The following is a 22,070-nucleotide window of genomic DNA, read 5'->3' on the forward strand; positions in this document are numbered from 1 at the left end:
AAAAAATATATACATATTTCAAGGATCCTAAACAAGTGAAGCGGAGCAGTGCTGCTTTGAAACGCTTTCACTTCCGGTCACTGCGCCCCGCCCCTTTAGTCACTACTGTTTTGTGCTACTAGCGATCTTTCTGGCACGATGATATTTCTGTGATCATAACCTTACACTTTATCATAACACAACAGTCTGTGATCATCATAACCCTCTCTCGCGGGCGCGCGGTCCCGGGCGGCGGGAGTACGCGCACAGCGTTGAACTGACGTGCTCAGCCGCCTCGTGAACGCGCCTTTAGCGTCTGCTAGCAGAGACCTGTTTACTGCAGAAACCCGCTCCTGATGGACTGACAACGGTGAGATCTTACCTCCTCCTCACCTTAGAGAAACATTACCATGAAGTTAACACGTAAACGCGTGCGCTGCAGGGAAGCATGAGGCTGATATCAGCGAGGCAGTGAGCAGTGATGCTGACTGTGTTTGTAGAGCTAATACATCAGTTAACGTTCGCCTGAGAGAAGGAAACTCCTTGTGATTATTCACTTATTCACTGCAGTGTTATTGTTAGGACTGCGTGTACCACACATGAGCTAAAGTCTTCTTAATGTTGTTTTGTTTGTCTTTAAATGAAATGAGGCGGTTTGTCTTTGTTTTGATATTGATATTGCTAATGCTAATGCTAGAGAAATAAACCCATGTGAAGCTCTTCAGTCAAGTCATCGATAATCGCAAGAGTAATAATATATTATTAGAGGTTATGTATTGGATGTTTCCAGGTTAGTTTGCAGTAAAACTCTTTTCTGTGTTTCTAAAGGCACCTGATGGCAGTATTTGACATCTCATTATCACGATTTCACTCGTTTAATCATCATCATCATCATCATCATCATCGTTGTTGTTGTTGTTGTTGTTCTTTCAGTTGATTATATCTGTTTGATAAAGAAACGTTGAGTAGTTTTGGGTTCATAACAAAGAAATATATTTTTTTTAAATACCATGGACTTTATCAACGAGTCATGGTTTTACCCGCTCTATACTGATACAGTACCTTTTTATAAAGCTTTAAACTACATTACAGCTTTTCTCAGAAAGTAACGTTACCTCATGTTCAGTCAGTGTTTCCTTTTGTATTTAATTATTGTGTGTTATTAAATACTGTATGAAGTATGTTTGGGGTCAGTGAAGTGAAAAACTATTAATAATGCAGTTCATATATGCACATTTGAATCTTCCATGATAAGCATGTTTTTTTTTTTTAATATAAACTTTTTAATTATGCAAAAATGTTAGGGGAATGCAACTTTATTGTGATAAAAAAATAATTAAGGTATTGGTTAAAAACAAAACAAAAAAAACTCATTTAAATGATTAAACCTGGGAGCCTTGCGTAATCATTTATTATTATTTGGAAACTGCTTATTAATCTTTGAAACATCTTTGTCCAGCAAATATAAAAACATGCAGCAAGAGCCTAACAGGAAATGATGTCATACAGTAGTGGTGCTCCTGTTGGACATTTAAAAAATATATGTATCCCACTTAAATGTTTGATCATGAAGTGCATTTTTATTTTTACACACCGTGTTATCTTACACACAGCACAACACAGTTGCTCAAACAAGTGGCAAAAGATGTAAACTACATCACCATGGACAGAAACAGTCAGCTCTACTGCCTTTTCTTTAGCATTTAAAACTTTATTACAAGCAGTCCTGTGGTTATAAAGAACTTTGTTTCCCTACCTCCATGAGTGGCATCTATCAATGCCTTTTTATCTAAAAGTGCTATTGTGCTTCAAATCATTTGTGGTGTGTAATTACTACATTTTCGTTATCATAATTACCGCAAACAAGTCGCTGTCACTTTAATTCAGCGCGTGCAGCGGAAACGACCGCGACTGTGTGCAGTGCGAGCACTTTAAAATCCATTAAAGCTGCAGTACGTAAGTTTTGCCTCTTTGACGCCGTCTCTGTTGAAAACCTGCAGTTGCAGCTGTTTGCTGAATTATCTGTCTTGTGTGGTTCGTGCTCTGGCACGGCTCCAGCGCGCGCACCACTGTGAATCCTATGCTTAATAATCACAGATTCTAGCCTACGTCTTGGAATATATGATCCAAATAAGATTGTTCACCATATATTGTCATCTGAACAAGTAAGAACAAGTCTGCCACGTTTGTTCTGACCAACTGAGGAAAAAACTTATAGTGATTTAATCTATAGATTGTATCACATCAAACATTGCAAATTATTATCGTTGTTATACTTTATTCTCAAATTAGTAATGTTATCAACATCATGATTGTGTGACTATGAGTATATTGTGTATTACATTACATTTATTTGTTTAGCAGACAGGTTTATCCAAAGCGACTTACAGATGAGGACAGTGGAAGCAATCAAAAACAACAAAGAAAAGAGCAATGATATGTAAGCGCTATAACAAGTCTCAGTTAGCTTAAACGCCTTACACGTAGCAAGGGCTTTTAAATAATATAATAAGAATAGAATATTGTTAGCGTTACATGTAGATTTAAATTTCTGTACAGTCTAATCTCTAATTGTCATACAATTCAAATTTCGTTTTAAGAAATTCTTTTAACCCAAAAAGCTAATTATTCTTCCTTCGAACTGGTTGTCTTTAAAATACAAATCTTGTGTAAACCCAGGCTATCTGTAATCAGAAGCACATATAAAACTGGAATATAATTTAATTTAATTCACAAGCGTTTCATAAAAGACAGTAACAGGTGCAAAATCTGCTTTTTATATGCAGAAAATGTATATATTGCACTTGAATTAAATGTAGCATTATTTTTCTAGCATATGAAACCGATGAACTTCAGCGATTGTGTGATTTAGTAGCAAATTGAAGAAAAGTTTGTGACTTGTTACTTCATACACACAAAAAGTGTAAACTTCTGACACAATCAGATTTCTTGACGATTTGATATTTTATAATAGCAGTGGCATAACTTTGCTTTGAAAAGTGGTGGGGACACCGTGCAACTCGTTTTGTTAGTTTTGTTGTTTAATAACCTAATTTACTAGAGGACAGAGTTGGAAAAATGTAATTTTCACTACAGCTAACCAATCACAGCACAGACTGGCGCAACTAACCAATCACAGTGCATTTCGTATTTCAGAAGGGGGGCGTTCATTTGATACAAGAATTATTCGAGCCGTTTATGCCAGACTGGGGAGAGAGGTGTTGTAATAATGTAAAATACCTGAAAAATATATGTTTTTCGAACAACTTAGTATGAGAGTCTGTTCTAGTATACCCCCAAAACAAAATCAAGACCTTGGAAAAGAGCATAATAGGACCCCTTTAATGAATAATTAAAATATCTTCTTTACCCCCAACACGTTCAGAATCACTTTGCCGGTGCTTTGAGGCAATTGCTTTATGCGCGATCATGAGCGCCAAATGCTTATATATTACAGTATGGTTGATATTTCGTTTAATATAACGTGCAACTAGCTGAGTAGAAAAATCTTTAGTAGAGGGCGGGCCTATTTAGCACAAGGAAGCACTCCATTTTTTAAATAAAATGCTATTAAGACTAGGGATGCAACGGTTGACCGGCCATAAATCGGAACCGGCCGGTTTTTGCTTAAAATACGTTTATGTTAAATCATTTGTGGTGTAATTACTACATTTCGTTCTCATAATTACTGCAAACAAGTTGCTGTCACTTTAATTCAGCGCGTGCAGCGGAAACGAGAGTGTGTATAAATGATTATATAAGTATGACAGTTTATAGTTCATTAATTTAGGGAAATAAACAAGTATCTCAGCCCTCAGGGGACTATTTGGCCAACCGGTTTAATCCTGCTTGAAAAGCAAAATGTTATTGATAGTGTAAAAACATCAAAGTTGAAGCACATGCTGATTGATGGACTAGCATTACTCAACATTACTTACTACCTTCATTCAGTGTAGGTAAAATAGTAAAAAATATAATCATAGTTCATTTAAATGGAACCAGAATCAGAACCTGAAAATTTGTATACTGTAATATATGTTAGATTTTGATATTGCCTACTTTTAAATTAAGTTGACAGTAGGTAATAAACAGCACTGAGCATTGAGTAGTTGAAAGTGACGTGACATACAGCCAAGTATAGTGCCCCATACTCAGAATTTGTGCTCTGCGTTTAACCCATCCAAAGTGCACACACACAGCAGTGAACACACACACACACACACACACACACACCCCCCCGGAGCAGTGGGCATCATTCATGCTGCGGCGCCCGAGGAACAGTTGGGGGTTCAGTGCCTTGCTCAAGAGCACCTCAGTCATGGTATTGCCGGCCCAAAACTCAAACCCACGACCCTAGAGTCAAACTCTCTAACCACTAGGCCACGACTTCCCCAAAAAGTGTGCATTTTTCAATTTTTTATAGTTGTTTAATGATTTTAATGGAACCGGAGCCATTCCCAAACCTAATGAAGAACAATTTGTTGATCTTTTTTCCCTTAAATACATATCTTCCGCAAGATATTTTTCAATTACTTTCAAAAAGTGGTGGGGACATGTCCCACCCGCAAATTACGCCTATCTATAATAGTGATTTTATAATAAAAAAAAAATAGAAATTAACTAATCAGCTAATAAGTGCTCCTCTGCTGCTGTCTACTGGTTATCATTGTGATTTTAATGTATTTTTTTTATGTTACACAAGTGTTTGTTTACCACAAAGTATATTTTGTTCATCCCATTAAAAATAACATACAGTAACAGTGTCACAAAATCAACTTTGGCATTGCAGTTACATCAAATCGTGATATGGGCTAATATCTGTAAATATTAAGCCGGTATGAATCCTGCATGTTCTGCGTGTCTGTGTTAATGAATGGAGCAGAAGTGCGTCTTTGTTTATTACAGACACTGAAGCGCGCGTGACGCTCCGGTGATTTCAGCGTCTGTGAACACATGAACAACATCTCCAGAACTGCACCGAGAGTCACTTCATGAGCATCTGACCATTTGATTTGAGTAAAACTAGTGTCACATCACATACACAGAACTGTAATGGTAAACCCATCGAAATAAAAGTATTTGGCAGAAATCTATTACTATTGTTCATCAGAATGTACACAGCCCACTACTACTACTATTAAAATGAAACGAACTTTTACTTTTTTAATGAATAGTCACACAACATTTCTTCCATGTTTTATTTTGAATAGTAAATCCCCTTTGTTTACCAAAAAATTAAGTTTGCTTAATTTTAAATAATTAAAAGATAAATTAAATGAATGTTTTATGCCTTCATTTGATAACCAGAAAAACGTAAATACACAATTTCTGAAGGGAAAAAACATTTCACATAAGGCTATTTTAAGATTTTTTTAAACTAATTAAGTTGTTTTTATGCATTTAAATAATTACACATGCAGAACACTGTGTGCAACGAGAATCTACACATCGCCATCATTTACCATGGATTTACTGTAGTAACACTCACTGCACCAAGACATTGTGGCAGAAATTTGGGATATTCACACTGAATTTAAATACATAATGATATAGTACCTATTTGTGATTTAAACTGTAGTATGTGTGCATTTATACTCAATGTTTTTAGACTACTGTTTTTCATTCAAACAGGCTGCCTAAAAACACAGTTATATTTTTACCATGGTATTGAGGTGCTATATGTGTGGTTTTAACTGTGTTTATAATGATTTAAATGTATGCTGCAATGGGAAACCAATGCTAAATAAAAAAAAAAAAATTATATATATATATATATATATATATTTAAAAAAACCTTGGTCAAAATAAATTGAACCATAGGTTGCTACAATATTTACAGATGTTATTGATTTTGATAATGAACAAAAATGTACCTCTGCATCCTAACTCAACCTACTATCAAATGTGCATTTCTAAGAGACAAAAAAGTGATATTACTATTAATATTATAAGGCAACCCAAATCTGTTGATTTGAAACAATGTCACTCGTTAGAACATGCAGAAACTAAGATATACATTTTTCTATTTGCATATTTATTTTAAGTAAAATTAATGGTCTGGTTTCTACAACTTTCATCTTGATGCAAAAATCTGGCTTTGAACTTGAAAGAAATAAAAATGTGATATTTATCGTGAAAAGTATCGATATTGACTAATATGAAAACTATTATCCTAATGTTTTTGTCCATATCAGCCGGCCCAGATGACTGATGTTGTTGTTCCTCTTTAAGCAGTGTCACCGTCTCCAGAGGCTACGCAGCTCTTTTGGTGAAGGGCCATGGCGCATCAGCTGTCCCTGGATGCTCAATCCCCTCGAGCCGTCCCGCTCACGGATCACGACTCCGGCGTGGAAGATGAAGACGATGGCTCCCACAGCCCTACCACAACCTCCACCATCTTTGTTGCCTTCAAAGGGAACATGAATGACGAGGACTTTCAGGAGAAGCTGGATACCATCTTACACGGGATGCCTGATATGCTCTTACTAGGTCGAGATTTGGCTTCAAACTATGATTAATACTTGTATGCAAAGAAAATAGTTCATTACTGCTGGAAAATTGGATTTATGCAAAGATTCATTGAAGTTTAGACTTATATGTAAAATTAAATGTTTAATTAATAAATATAGAGTCATACTCTCATTCCTCCATGTTTAGTATATGGACTAGTAGTCCATTTTTTTGCATTGTTGCATTTTAAACCTAACAGAAATAAACCTAGCCCTAAAGTCAAATTTTATTTCATTGATATTTTTGGTGTCTTTAATGTTATGTTTCTATGTCAGTTGACTTATATTGCTCCTGTACTCCGCTCCGTGTCTAATAAAGGTACTCAGAGGCTCGAACCCGAGCGCGTGGAGCCGTGGAACAGCGTGCGTGTCACTTTCAACATCCCCCGAGAGGCAGCCGAGCGCCTGCGCCTCCTGGCTCAAAACAACCAGCAGCAGCTGCGGGATCTGGGCATCCTCTCTGTGCAGATTGAAGGTACGGATGTGTCGAGTCTGCTCGGGCTGAACCACGGGTTCAAGGGTCAAGGGTTAGCTCACCCAAAAATGAAATGTAGGCTGCGTTTTACTCAACCCCGAGATATCCTAGGTGTATATGACTTTCACCTTTAAGACGAATCCAGTCGGAGTTATATAAAAAATGGTCTTTGATCTTTCAAGCTCCATCGTTGCAGTCAGCAGGTGTTGCATTGCTTCAGTCCAAAAGATTTTAAATAAAAAGCATCCATCCATTGAAACAAAGTCTCTCACACGGCTCTGGAGGGGTGAACATAGTCCTCCTGTAGTGAATCGATGCGTTTTTGTAATACAAAAATCCATGTTCAAAACTTAATAATCACTTGATTGTAGCTTGTGCCAACAGTTGTTTTGTTTTGATCGCTCCACTGTGTTTCTGTGTGCGTCACTTTTGAGCGGTGCATGTGCAAAGCTGACCTCATGCGTCATACACCCTCCTAAAAGTTACTAAATAAAAATGTGTATAGATTTAAGTCTATTTTTGATCAACAGGTAAGTGTTTTCAACCAAAACTTTTAAAAACAGTTAAAGGTGTTATATAGCCCACTGAATCATACTCGGACTCGATGCTGGCAGCAGTGGAAGCTCTTGGGAGAGAACTGCCTGGTGACTTATTTCTGAGCATAAAAGAGGACAATGGTACAAGAGGAATACCAAATGATTGTTTTAAGTGTGACAGTATAGCAGAAGTAGCACCCGCTTTCAAAAACAATGGACTTGTGACAAGGCTTCTGAAATACTCCGGTCTTCATAAGTTTTCATTTAGTGATGAGTGAATTTTTGCTAGAAAAAGAGCAGGAAAAATAACATGCAAGCATCTCGGAGCCGGCAAAAGCTATGAAAAGAGTAACGCAGCCTGCAGAAGTGACATGCATGGTAGTTGTCACCACTAGAATTACCTACTGTAGCCAAAGCTAAATGAACTCATTTAACCTCTTCCAAGGCCCATGTGTACAAAATAGAGACTTCTGGGAATCCATACTCTGGTCTCAAGAGACCAAGTCAATCATTTCGGATCCTAAAGCATCCAACATGTTCTGGTGTTGCTAGAGGAGGAGTACAGTGAGAAGTGCTTGGTACCCACAGTGACGTTCAGTGGGATGAATGAGTGCTGAAGGTGTGCTTTATCAACGCTGGCATGAACTCATACACTACTGTGTGATGTAATAAAATCGCTCATTCCCTGCATTATTGGGCATTTTTTCAGCAGGACAATGAAGATATTCATTCTCCCAAAGTAGAGATCCTTCAGTGGACATGTATTTCACTCAGTATTAACACTCTCGAGCAGCTGTGGGGGATTCTGTAGAGACCAGCTGAGCAACACTCCCCATTATAGACCAGAGCGTTTAAGGAGGTCATCAGGAGTTAAACGGGACAGATGTGAAAATTTGTCATGATCTTGAACACTCAGTGCCAAGAAGGGTCAGAACAGTATACTTTAAGTTCTGGAGGACATACTAAGTGCTAGAATATTAAATATTTCCTGAATTAAATCTAGGATGTACTCATTTCTGCAGTCCTTCATTTAAAAAGAATTGGCTAATTTACTAATCTTACAGAATAAGGAGTCCTAAAACCAGAAATATCTGCTAATCGTCCATATCACTGTTTATATTACACTTGCATTACCAAGACAATGACTGACGCAGTTGTATTGCATTCCAAAGAGCTCCGTTATCAGCACCACAGTGGAAAATGAAACCGTATCCGTCCTGACTGGCCCGGATCGACACGGAATGGAACGGTTAAGCAAAGAGAACCTTTCTGCCCAATAGTGGAAAAGAGTCTTCTGGCTCGACCATGAGTGAACATCATGAACGTCATGAATCAGTTTATCTGGAAGAGAAGACAAAAATGCAGAAATTGAGATGATTTGATGAACACTTCTCGACATAATACAAATGCAAACCGACAGACAGACACAGAGATTTTTGCTTTTATAAGAGAGAAGAATATGTTTAGCCCCCTCCTTCTGAAGCTTCAAATATTCAGTGTTGATTACTAGCGAAGCTTCGAAGCTCAACCAGCCCTAGTAAAGACAAGGCTTTGTAAGACAAGTATGGATCAACTTGTGTATGGGTTAACTGGCTCTCACTATGAATATAGCATAGATGCTGGATTGGCGTTAAGAAATAAATAAAACCAACAAATTTACATTTTAGACAATGTGTAGTGTTTTGCTCTATTTCACGTGCGAAAATAGTTCCAAACAAAGACCACAGCAGAAGTATTGCACATTCTCCAAGCAACACTTGGTGGTGTTTTATACGCAATGATTTAGCGTTTTGAACTAATAAGTTGAATGAAGGTCTAAATGACTCACTAAGTGAATTACTGCAATTTACGAGTGGTTTAGTATTAAGTATTATTTAGTAGTTTAAGAGTATGCATTTCCCCCACAACATTCTTATTTGTATGCCCAAAAATGTATTTTAAACATTAATCTCGTAACATTATTTATTGCATTTATAATTTAGTTGTAAAAAAAAAAATTATTTGACTGGTAACAGCCCTATAGTCTAAATTAAATTAATTGGTCAGTTGTAAGAATTTGGCATGAAAGATGATGCATAAATTTAAAAAGGTAAAAAAAAATAGTCCTTAATACAGGTAAATATAAAAAACATTTTATTAAAAGAACATTTAATTAAATTATTGCTTACTAATGTGGGAATATTTTGTATGGAATATTGTCTGCTGATATGAAAAGTTCACTGTAAATAGCATTTATGACACCAATGACATTTTGTTTTCTTTTCACATTAAACACATTAAATATTACATAAATGTATGTAATATATTTTATTTCCATCACAGGGTTAGGTCTTAAATTTCATATAAGGTGGTATTAAAAAGGTCTTAAAAAGTCTTCAATTTAACTTGTTCATATCAGTAGAAACTCTGATTTTAATGCTTGACGTCATTGGCACAATTTGTTGATCGGCTTGTTGGGTTCATACAGGTGAAGGAGCCATTAACGTTGCGGTTGGACAGGGCCGAAGTCAAGAAGTAAGGGTGAATGGACCCCTTGGTGCTCCTGGCCAGATGAGAATGGATGTTGTGTTCCCTATGCAGCAGGGCCAGGGTAACTATGCACAAGTGCTTAACTTAATGGCTTTCTTCAACTCCTGTCTTGCAGAGTTTCTCTCTAATGCTGATGATTCACTGGGCAACTTTTTGAGCAATGTTGCTGGGCAACTTTGGTTAATGTTGGCATCAATGGGCAACCAGGTGAGACACAGGGCCCACGACAGATATAACGTATCTAGACAGAAATCTGTTACCCATTCTCAGTGGAAAATAAATAAAAAACACAATTGCTCAAAAATTTGTTGTGTGTATCATCAGCCTAAACCTAAACAAGCACACCTGAACAAACTAATCAAGGTTTTCAGGATTACTTAATAATTTAATTAAGAAAGTTTATGCTGAAGAAATGCTTGTTTTTCAGCTGGAATGCGTATGAATAACCCTTCGGTGTCCATGATGCCTCCTGGGGCTAATATGGCAGCACAGGGAATGGTACCGAATAGTGCTGGACCAATGCAGCCAAGAGCACCAAGACCACCTTCACAGACCGGTAATGGCAATTATTTAGTTCAAAGAAGTGATGAAGTTACACTTATTTATATTCCATACTGCTCTATAAAGGCAAATGCAGTAGTTGCAGCACCATTGGGACTTTGTTTTGAAAAGTAATTTCACAATCTGTTTTCTATGAATCAGACTGTATTAAGATATATATTGAAGGCACAATTGTCAGGCAGGACTCAGAGCTGGTTCACAGCTTGTTGTAACATGCATTTCAAATGTCACCCATGACCATAGATTTACGTGAGTCTTCTGATCTCATGACTACATGCATCAGTCACTATGTAAATGTAACTATATGTTGAAAAAGCACAACAAAACATTTCAAGCTGACATTTTAGTGCCTGTATTTAGGGAACTCTTGGGGATAGAGCTTCATATGTTCTGTGTGAATTTTTTATTCTAAGGACGTTTGGCCAGATATACTGTACTGTAATGATTTTCACATTTCTGTTCACATTTTTTCAGACACAATGGATCCCATGCTTTCAGGGCTGGCCTTACAGCAACAACAACTCCAACATCCTCATGTAGGACATGGTCCACTTAGTAACTTAGGCCCACAAGGACATCACATGCAAGCCATTCAAGCAAATCGACAGCTAAATCCAGCAGCCCTACAGCAACTTCAACAACAACAACTTCAGCAACAACAACACCAACAACAGCAGGTTCAGATGGCCCAACTAGGTGGTGCACGTGGTCCTTTCAACCCCTCCAACCAGATGCCTGTACCCCCTGGCTGGAACCAGTTGCCTTCTGGGGTTCTCCAACCACCACCGGTCCAAGGTCCTATGGGACCAGGTTGGAGAAAAGCCCCACCACAGCCACAAATGGGGCAGCGTCAACCCTCTTTGGCATCTGTTCAGACGCCCAATCATCCACCACCACCGTATCCATTTGGAAGCCAGCAGGCCGGACCGGTTTTCAGTACAATGGCACAACATCAGTTGCAACAACAGCAGCAGCAGCAGACAGGGGCAAACCAGTTTGCAACCCCTCAGCCCAAAGTCCTTCAGGGAGCACCAGGTGTAGTTGTTTCAAGAGCGCCGCCTCCTCTGCCTCCCTCCTCTGCCCCTCAAGGAAGTCTCACAGCCAAGTCCCCTGGTTCGTCATCATCTCCTTTCCAACAGGGCTCACCTGGAACACCTCCAATGATAGGACAGGGGCAACTTGGTCCGCGTCCCACGACCCCTCAGGGTTTCCCACAAGGTGTTGGATCTCCAGGAAGAGCTGTGATGGGCCAGCAAGGAAACATTCAGCCCGGCTTTATGAGTATTCCACAACATGGACAGGTTCCCCAAGGTGGAATGGGAGGTGTGTTTTCAGAAATTCAATGTAGAAGTGAGTGTGTCTTGTTATTTATGTGGTTACCTGTAATTGAATATTTATATATTTTGCAGGTATGCCCAAACGAATGCCAGTGGGGTTCCAAAATGCTCCTGTTAATCAGAACTTCGGACAAGGACAGGTTACTACCACTGGAGCAGGTAGTACACCTCAAATACAAAATAGTCAGAGCATAGCAAACACTGGTAAGATGTGGGGATTGATTTAATACTGTTTTGAATCTTTTGCTCTAATATGAAGTTTTGTCCACTTTCTATATATCGAGTTTCAACAAGTCTGAATTCTCATTATAGGCGTCCAGTCATCGGTCCCAGTGCCAAATCATATGCAGTCAAATCCCCTTCAAGTTGCTGCACTGACTCACCACAGTGGCATGCCAGCTCAACCTCCAGGCACCACCTCAGGAGGTAGTATGGGGCAACCTCAGCAAGGTCTTCAGACTCAAATGATGGGTGTACCACAATCACAACATCAAACACAGGTTGTAGCTTCCACTCAAAGTCAAATGGCACAAAGCCAAACAGGAGGCCAGACTGTTTTGTCCAGGCCAGTGAATAACGGGCAGCGAGGAATGACCCCTCCTAAGCAAATGATGCCACCACAAGGTCAAGGGATCATGCAGAACCAAAATCAGCTGGGTGGAGGACAGGGACATCAGGCTTTAATGCTTCAGCAGCAGCAGCAGCAGCAACAACAACAACAACAACAACATCAGCAGCAGCAGCAGCAACAACAACAACAGCAGCAGCAGCAACAACAACAGCAGCAACAACAACAACAACAGCAGCAGCAGCAGCAACAACAACAACAGCAACAGCAGCAGCAGCAGCAGCAGCAACAACAACAACAACAGCAGCAAAATGCTATGATGGAACACATTGTAGCTAGTCAGATACAGGGTAACAAGCAGGCCTTTGGCCCAAAGGGTCAACCTGGTGTAATGCAAGGCCAGATAATGAGAGGTCCTTCACCTAATATTCAAGGTAATATACCGCAGTTTCAATCTCAGATGGGGCAGCAACAAATGACTCAACAACAGAATCAGCAACAACAAATGGCTCATTTACAGCAACAGCAGCAATTACAGCAACAGCAGTTACAACAACAGCAGTTACAACAACAGCAGTTACAACAGCAACAACTACAGCTGCAACACCAGCAGCCACAACAAGCACAAATGCAACAACAACAGCTACAGCAACCCCATCAGCAAATGGTACAACAACAGTCTCAGCAAATTCCAATGAATGGCAACCCCAACCAAGCATTAGGGATGCATGGGTCTCACATGCGACTTCCGGGAAATCATCATTTAGTACAACAACAGCTTCAGCAAAAACAACAGCAACAGCAGGTGATGCTGCAGCAGCAACAGGCTGGTCAGCTACATCAACACCAGTTAGGAGATAGTAGTGGAAATGCTGATATCAGCCAACAGATGGTTCCAGAGCTGCAGAATCCACAACAACAGCAGGGTATGTTGGGAAATTCTCAACATATGCAGGTTGGGAATGGTCATTTTCCTGGTCATGGTATGTCCTTCAATCCTCAGTTTGCTGGTCAGATGCCAATAGGCGGCCCGTGTGGGCAAGTGGGTGGATTTCCAGTAAACAAGGATGTGACACTAACCAGTCCCTTGTTAGTAAATCTTCTCCAAAGTGATATTTCTGCCAGCCAGTTTGGTCCTGGTGGGAAGCAAGGAACAGGTGCGGTTGCTGCTGCTAACCAGGTCAAGCCTAAAAAGAAGAAACCTCCCCGTAAGAAGAAGCCAAAAGTAGAGGAAGGACAACAGTCTACTGACAGTCTGTGGTAAGAGCTTTTTAATATTTGTATTTATTTATTTATACATTTATGTTTTTGTTTTTTTTTTACACTGAAGATGAGTAAATGACTTTGCACTGTTGAATAGAATTACAAAGTTTGTGTCTTTCTAAGTGGTCTGGATTCACTGCCTCATGGAATGGAGGAAGTAGAGATGCAAGGGTTGGGAGGCGACCAAGGGGGTGGCATTGACTCGAACTCAAAACTTTCTGATTTCGCTAGTCGACCAGGTAAACAATTTAATGCCTTTTGATTGATCATTTCTTACATTTACATAACTTTTATTTAACTTAACATTTTGTCTTTAGGTCTGCCTGGTCAGTCTGGAGATCAAAGGGTATTACAGCAAATGCCAATGCAGTTTATGCCTCCACAACAGCAGCAACAACAACAGATACAGCAAATGCAGCAGCAGCAGCAGTTACAACAACAGCAGCAGCAGCAGCAGCAACAACAAATACAGCAGCAACAGATGCAACAACAGCATCAACAGATCCAGCAGCAGCAAATGCAACAGCAACAAATGCAGATGCAGAGTATGCATGGTCCTCAAGGTCAAGCTGGAACATCACAAGGACCCCATCATGTCCAGACCCAGATTCATTCACAACAGTCAATGCAGATACAACAACAACAACAACCACAACATCAACAACAACAACTGCAGTCACAGCCACAACAGCAACAACAACAGGCGCAGCATCAGCAGCAACAACAGCAGCAGCAGCAACAACAACAACAACATCAGCAGCAACAACAACAAATGATGATGATGCTTAAAATGCATCAGGAAGCTAAAAATCGAATGACACTACAGCAAGGTGGGCACATGCAAAAGAGTTTAGTCAATCCTAATGATCCATCTCAGAGAATGCCTGTATCACAGCCAGGCAACATGCCTGTAATGATTGATCTTCAAGGGCATGGAGGTGTTCCACCTTCTCCTGATAAAGCCAGAGGAATGCCACTCATGGTAAATCCAACTCTGACTGGACAAGCAAGAAGGACACCCCATTCAGAGGTCGGACAACCAACACCATCAGAGGAAACCCCTGGAACCCATAGCATGCAGGACCGGGGACCCCTTGAAATTAGTCAACAGTCAGGAAATGGAAATCAACCAATGATTCCCAATCAAGGTCCTAATACTCATTTAATGAAATCTGTGCCATTATCAGTGCCCCACCAGCCAGGAGCAAGTCCCCAACAGCAGTCCCAGCAAGTGTCAGCAATGGCTGGCTCCCATAATATTCACTTTTCTAGTGCTCCTGCAGCTTCCCAAAGTTCCCGCCCTAAAACCCCTAACCGAGCCAGTCCTCGGCCATATCACCACCCTTTAACTCCAACCAACCGTCCACCTAGTACTGAACCCTCTGAAATAAATCTGTCCCCTGAGAGACTGAATGCCTCTATCGCTGGTCTTTTCCCTCCAAAAATTAACATTCCTCTGCCACCGCGGCAGCCAAATCTTAATCGAGGTTTTGATCAGCAAGGACTCAACCCAACTACACTTAAAGCAATTGGCCAGGCTCCACCCAACCTTGCAAATCTTCCTGTCAACAATAATACCAGTGGCAACAATAATGGCCCACAGTCTTATTCATCAGGTGGTGGCATGGTAAGCTCCGGAGGAAAACAAGACAAACAGACCGGTGTTGGGCACATTAAAAGAGCTAGTCCAAGTAATAGTCGTCGATCTAGCCCTGCCTCAAATAGAAAAGCTGCCACCCCAAGCCCAGGAAGACAGAAGGGTGCCAAAACATCACTGACATCACCTCCACATCCACAGCAAATGATGGTTAGTCCACAGAACGTGATGGTTAGTCCCAACTCAGTGCTCCCAACTACCTCTGCATCTTTGCCATCAGCAGGACCTGGAGAATCACAACAGAGTTTAAATTCTCTGCAAACCCTACCTGGTAGTACCGATGCAATTAGAGATGGCCAGGTAGTGACTACACAAGCAGAGCAGAATCAGGCAGTTCAGTTTAGAGAGCAGTCTACTCCTAAAATGGCAAGCCCTCGGGTGCCTTCTCAGGAACCCAAACGGCAAGAGCTTAGCAATTTGGTTGAACAGCGTGCTGAAGATAAACAACAGCATCGGACAACACCGCAACATGACCATGGCTCTGCTGTTACACCATTTAGAGATGCTCCAACATCTCTGAATCAGCTATTAGACAATACAGGAAACCCATCTTTGTCAGTGAAATCTCAAAATAATCCTCAAGTGGGTGGAGAACCTGTGCAGAAAGAAAGCCCTCATGCTCCACCAGCTCAGGAGAACCAACCTAATCCTCTTGTATCACAGAGCACAAATATTGCCACCTCCTTGTCTACAAGTGAAACTGATCAGAAACCTAAACCTGCTTCAGTATCAAGTCCGAATCTTGTAGCCAGTAGCAGTGCAAACCTGCAGTCTGTCAGTGCTGTATCAAGTGTTAGCTCAAACCAAACTGTGCTCCTAAGTCTCACTTCAATACCCAACCCTTCAGTTGGTTCAAATCACAACCTTATACCCATCTCAAATGCATCTCAAACTGTTTTGCAAAGGCCCATCTCATCAGTTACAACGCCACAAAATCAGATCACGGTCTTTGTAACCTCTAATCCCATTAGCTCTGCTACCAACACGGCTTCTGTCGTTCCTCCTGCTGTTGTATCCAAGGTACTGGCAGTTCCAAATAAAAACATAAGACCTCCTGATATTCGTCAACAAAATCCTACCCAAACACGTCCACAGTTCATCGCAGGATCTGTGTATTCAATATTTCAAGCTACGCCGGTATCATCAAGTGCTAATGTCATGTCTCAGCCTGTCACTATGGTTGGTCCCATAGTCTCTGCAAATATCCAGCTTACTCCTACCCCAGTGTTAACTACATCACAACCCTCTGCGCAAGCATCAACATCTGTGTTGAAAACCTCGCCTGCTGTCAGCATAGCTGCTACTCAGCAGAGCCGCACTGTTATTGGGCAGCTTCAAGTTCAAGTACCTACAAATAAGTTTCCCCATGTAAACGTAGTGCCCTCACCTCAACAGCCAGGACCTGGAGGTCCCAAACAGGAGAGTGTCTCTGAAGCTAGTGGCCCAAAATCTAGTCCTGTTGGGCAGTCTGCGTTACATTATGGCATGTCCTTACCTTTTCAGCAGCTATTGGCTTCCCCACCTGCTTGCTCTAGCCCAGGGGCTACAGCTGTTGCCGGCAGAAGTCCCCTGTCTCCAACTACATCGTTAGCCAAAAGCAGTCCAGTCCAGACTGTTGTAAGCAAAAGCACCACGCCTAGCATATCTTCAAGCAATTCCGATGATCAAAAGGAGCGGACCCCTGTCACTCAGATTGGAAAGACTTTGGATGTTGCCACAACTAAAGCTTCTTGTGCGGTTACATCTGAAATGGTATCGGCACTCCAGCCCACTGCTCCAGTGACTATTCCAGCTGCTCAAATAGTGTCTCAGCAATCTGCACTTTCTCCAAAAGTGTCTTCTCCTGAACCTGTGCCCACTCCTTCACCAGTCCCTACTTCTACAGCATCATCTAATATGCCGCCACCAGCCTCTACCCCTGGAATGGTTCACCTATCTAGTCCTGTTGCTACTTCTTCACCACCTTCTAGTTTGCCTGCAGTTATAGTTTCTGAACCCACTGCTGCTCCAGGACCTCCCACTACAACGTCCGGCTCCTCCACAGCAACAAACGCACAGCTCTCTGGGGAAGAGCAACCTTCACTGGTGGAGACTAGTGGACCTGACTCTGCTGAAACAAAAGCAATTGTAGATGCTCCTGGCATCTCAGGTAAATACTTGATGGTATCAAGGCAAATTCATTAGTTGTCTAGTCAAACGTTAATGATTTTAACTTCTTAATAATTTGTTTTTATTTAACTTGACAGCTCATCCTGAAGCTCCACAAGAAGACCAAGCTTCATGTGGTCAAGCTGGTAAACACCTTTTTAAGAAAATCTTTTTCTACCCATGCAAATTGTAGTCATATGCAGGGGAACTGCTATGGTTCCTGGGCCCCCTGAGCTAGTACCTTATGATCAGGGCCCTTGGAATCAACCTAACCTTGTTAAGGCACCCCTGGCAATATGTGAACTACCTTAACCCCAAAGTTTACTTATGCATATGACCAAACACATGTACACTACATTTCATATAGTACATGAACACAGGTGCATGACACATGCACGCTAATTTTTTTTTGTCCAGTGTCTGTGCTATTTCCCTCTGGAAGTTGCCACCGAAAAAGATGTCTTTGAGTTCTTTCAACTAGAGTTGCAGGTATCTCTAAAATAGCATAAGATGCTGACATGGCATTAAATAAATGTAAATAAAAATATATTACTACTACTATTGGCTATTTAAAAAAAGGGGGTTGGGACGGCTTGATATTCCCCACCCTGTCTTTCCGTTTCAGCTGAAATGAGTTCAACACATATAATAACACTGTGATTCAAAGCATTTCAGTGGACCTTAAAGCAGAATTTATGCAGCACTGCTTTGTTTACAGCGGTAACCGAAAAAATGCTGTGTAACTGCTGTACCTTAAGCGCCACCTGCTGTCAGAGAGTGACTTTGCATCTCATTCAGCCTGTCTGCTTTAATGTAGTTTTATATAGCATAATTTCACAAAGCTGTAGTTGCATCATTCTGTTTTTGCTTCAAGTGCATCTTCTGTTGGAAAGTGTGGACATTATATTTCTTTAAAAATATAAGGGAGAAAGAAGACCCAAGCTAGGAAAGAGCGCGGGCAAAGCCTTAGTTTGTTTATATGAATAAATGTATTTTATTTGTATTTTTCATTTGTTTTATTTGGTAATAGTTTTTGTGTGTGTGTGTGTGTGTGTGTGTACAAATTATTTTTATTTGACTTAAAAAAAAAATACTTTAAATTTCACGAAGAAATGAGCAGCATTTTGTCTGAGAAATAATAAAAGGACACTTTTTTCATAATTTTATTTTGAGCATATTAGGCTAATGAAATATCTGTAACATGCACTGTATGCATACCCTAATTAACATTTTTTTTTTAAACTGAAGTATACTTTGGGTTTTGGAGAATGCTAATCTAATTTAAGATTATGTGATGCAGTCCTGCACCAGAACCATTTCTCCTGGTCTGAACAAACACTTTTGGTTCAGATTTGTACCAGCGCAACTCTAGGTATAAAGCCTGAAGTTGAGAAATAGAAAAACGCTATGCACTGTGTTTAACACTAAACTAATTTCAGTTATCTCTATTTACAGGACAAGGGGTTACCACTGTAGCAGAGCAAGGGTAAGGCAATGTCCTTGACTTTCTGACACTGATTATCTTTTTTTCACCATCATTTTCCTTTTAAAATAAATACATTTGTTGATTGTGTTTCAATCAAGGAGATTAATTTTATTGGATAATCTGAATGAACTCACCCTCATGAACCCTATAATCATGGATGATTCATGAAATCATTATTTTTCTTGATCATTACTCAAATATGGGGAAGGAGGAAAAAAATGTTGTTGAGCATCAAAGCAGTTTACCGCTGTTTTTCCACTTCTATAACAGATGGGCAAAGAAAAGAAAGACGCCCGTCATCTTAGCCCCAAGGTATGTATATAGCAGACCTGTAGATTCCCTGCACGGGTCCGTGCACGGGGCAGCGTGGCCGTTTTAGTAAAACGGTCATGAACAGGACGGACGTTATCTGTGGTAGATGAGGAAAAACAGCAAGTGTGAATTCCTCAGTTGTGGTCATTTTCTTCAGTGTTAAGACCAACAATTGATTTCCAAAGAGAACTAGAGAATATATGCAGCATAAAAACAATTCTGCATTCTATAGACATTTTTATTGATTATTTTTTTGTGTTTATACCCATTGCCCTTTTTCCTTCTGCAGGGATACAAGGGCCACCACTGAGAAAGCAAAAGGTCCTAGTCGACGAAGCTCACGAACAGACAAGGAACCTGAGGAAGAAGCATCCGACAGTGGACAGAGAAAAAGAGTTGCTAGGCCAGGCTCAGCCTCATCCAACACAGGAAAAGGTGCAGGTTTGTCATCTAGAACAATATAAATGGATGCAAATACACGATATACACACTACGAGTCAGTCAGGGTTAAGGTTTTTTTTTTTTTTTTAAGAATTCTCTCCCGCTCACCAACCCTGCATGTTTTGATCCAAAGTACTGCAAAAACAGGACAATTACTTGAACTATTTCAAATATATTTTCAAATGTGATTTATTCCTGTGACTTCAAAGCTTAGTGTTTAGCATCATTACTCCAGTCACATGATCCTTCAGAAATCATTCTAGCATTCTGATTTGCTGCTACCATAAATGCTGACATGATTTTCTTTCTTCTGTCTTTCAAGAATCAAGCACTGGAGCCAGTCCCACGCAGGCAAAACGAAGGAAGTCAAAGTAATCATGACATGAATAAACCTGTGAATTGTACATTCTTATTTTGTTGTTTTCTGAACTTGTTTTATCCGCTGTTTTTTCCTTTTGTTCTAAGCAAGATAACCATGTACAGAAAGTTCATTTTTTCTTTCTTTCTTTTTTTAATCATGATACTGTATTTTGTTCCTGGCTACTAGAGGAGATCACGTTTCGAATTGTGTTTGATGTGTTTGTAAGTCATTGTTTTGGTGTGACTTTTTTATTATTATTAATATTGATCAATTCTGGATTAATCATGTGAATAGAATCATGTCTGTAGTATCACAATATAATAATTTGACAGAATCAGACTTTGTACTTCCAACCCCCATGTCGTAGGCTATATCATGAATTAACTGTGCATTTCAGTACTATCCGCACCGGTGTTCACGCATTTAGCCCCTGGATCACATGCATTAAACTATTTTTACAAGTGTACTATGTTTAACTTGTTTTTGTCACACAAAAAATGCCAATTAAAATCTTAGTGATCTTAAATTAGAATGGATTTAAAGACCACACTTGGAAAGTTCTAAATGGAATGCTAGCATACTTACTTACTGCGAACTGTGCAGTATACACTGCATGTTTATTTCTTTTACTTTTTTTGTCCTTTATTTAACCAGGTTAAACTTTCTGAGATTAAAAAAAACTATTTTACAGAAGTGACCTGGCCAAGATGCAGAACACAAAACACTGTATCCAAAACAGTAAATTCTTCCTTGTTCAGCTCATTGATCAAGAATCTAAAGGTGTTCTGACACCAAGGTCTGCAACTTCAAGTTGTGTTGTAAAGAGTTCCAGTGATTGGACGCTGCTAACCAAAAAGCTTGTTTTCCGAGTTGAGTTCATGCAGATGGAACTGAAAGAGTATACAAGTCCTGTGAGGGCAGTGAATAAGCTCCAGTTAAGTGGGGTGACAGAACAGAGATATGGAGATAGTAGACCCAAAAGGCATACAGTCACATGACCTCAATTTGTGCTTGGTTCATTGGCTAGTTTTTTTTTTTCTTTTATAACCAAAAGGTAGTTCATGTTTTCACATATATTACAGTGTAATAAAATAATAGACAAAAATAGGTGCAAACCTTATTTATGGTTGGTTCTTATTCCTTTCATAACACTGGAAATAGAAGTTGAATTTAGGCTAAATATGTTTTGCTACAAAATTAATTTAAGGGTGCTTGGGTGGTTGGCACACCCCAAGTATTAGCATACCCCAGTTGGGATCTGTAGTGTTTGTGAAAGATATGGAGGCTGCATTTATTTGATCAAAAATACAGTAAAAATGGGAATATTATTAAATATTTTGACAGTTTAAAATAGCTTTCTATTTTATTTTGCTTCAATTGATGGTTTTTAATGTTGTGATTCCTCAAAACTGGTTTGTTTTGTTCAAGAACCCCTTACCTGAAAACAACTGTATGCAAGGTTTTGTTTTTTCACAGCTTTGGAGCAAGTGGAATTCACTTTATTGATGAGAAAAAAATATATAATAATTGTGGAATTTCGCTCTTTATTTTTATATACATACATACATATATATATTTATTACCCTTTATTTTACCAGGTTATGTCCCATTGAGATATTCAAATCTCTTTTACAAGGGAGCCCTGGGGTTTAACTTGGTTGTGTGGGGAAGAAACAGAAGTCAGGTCTGTGTACCATTAGGACCAATTTTTTTGGTTCTCGGAAAATTTGAATATCATGGAAAATATATTTATTTTTTTGTAATTTAATTTTAAAAGCAAACTTTCTTATATTCTAGATTCATTGCACACACACTGAAATATTTCTTTTTTTTTTAATTATTCTGATGGTTACGATTTGGGCTTTGGATAATTAAAAAATTTCTATTTGAGTATTAAATTTTGAGCTT

General features: G+C 39.6%; 1 protein-coding gene across 5 annotated transcripts; it reads left to right on the plus strand.

Annotated features, from left to right (window-relative positions):
• The first annotated feature begins 86 nt into the window (after positions 1-86).
• Positions 87-20,628, plus strand: ncoa6 (nuclear receptor coactivator 6). Of its 5 annotated transcripts, none has more exons than XM_026199196.1 (15): positions 87-349; positions 6,211-6,468; positions 6,808-6,963; positions 9,967-10,089; positions 10,456-10,584; positions 11,064-11,912; positions 11,999-12,130; positions 12,239-13,754; positions 13,881-13,996; positions 14,075-17,563; positions 17,661-17,708; positions 19,018-19,048; positions 19,319-19,360; positions 19,650-19,801; positions 20,124-20,628. In XM_026199196.1, the coding sequence occupies exons 2-15, from the start codon at positions 6,258-6,260 to the stop codon at positions 20,174-20,176; spliced, it is 7,047 nt and encodes a 2,348-aa protein (XP_026054981.1). In that variant the 5' UTR covers positions 87-349; positions 6,211-6,257; the 3' UTR covers positions 20,177-20,628. The 5 variants fall into 5 exon arrangements, with proteins under 5 accessions (XP_026054981.1, XP_026054983.1, XP_026054985.1 ...); XM_026199198.1 differs by having other exon boundaries at positions 19,650-19,795; XM_026199200.1 differs by having other exon boundaries at positions 11,999-12,085.
• Positions 20,629-22,070: the final 1,442 nt, after the last annotated feature.

This window comes from Carassius auratus, chromosome 23, assembly GCF_003368295.1.
Source record: "Carassius auratus strain Wakin chromosome 23, ASM336829v1, whole genome shotgun sequence".
Lineage (NCBI taxonomy): Eukaryota > Metazoa > Chordata > Actinopteri > Cypriniformes > Cyprinidae > Carassius > Carassius auratus.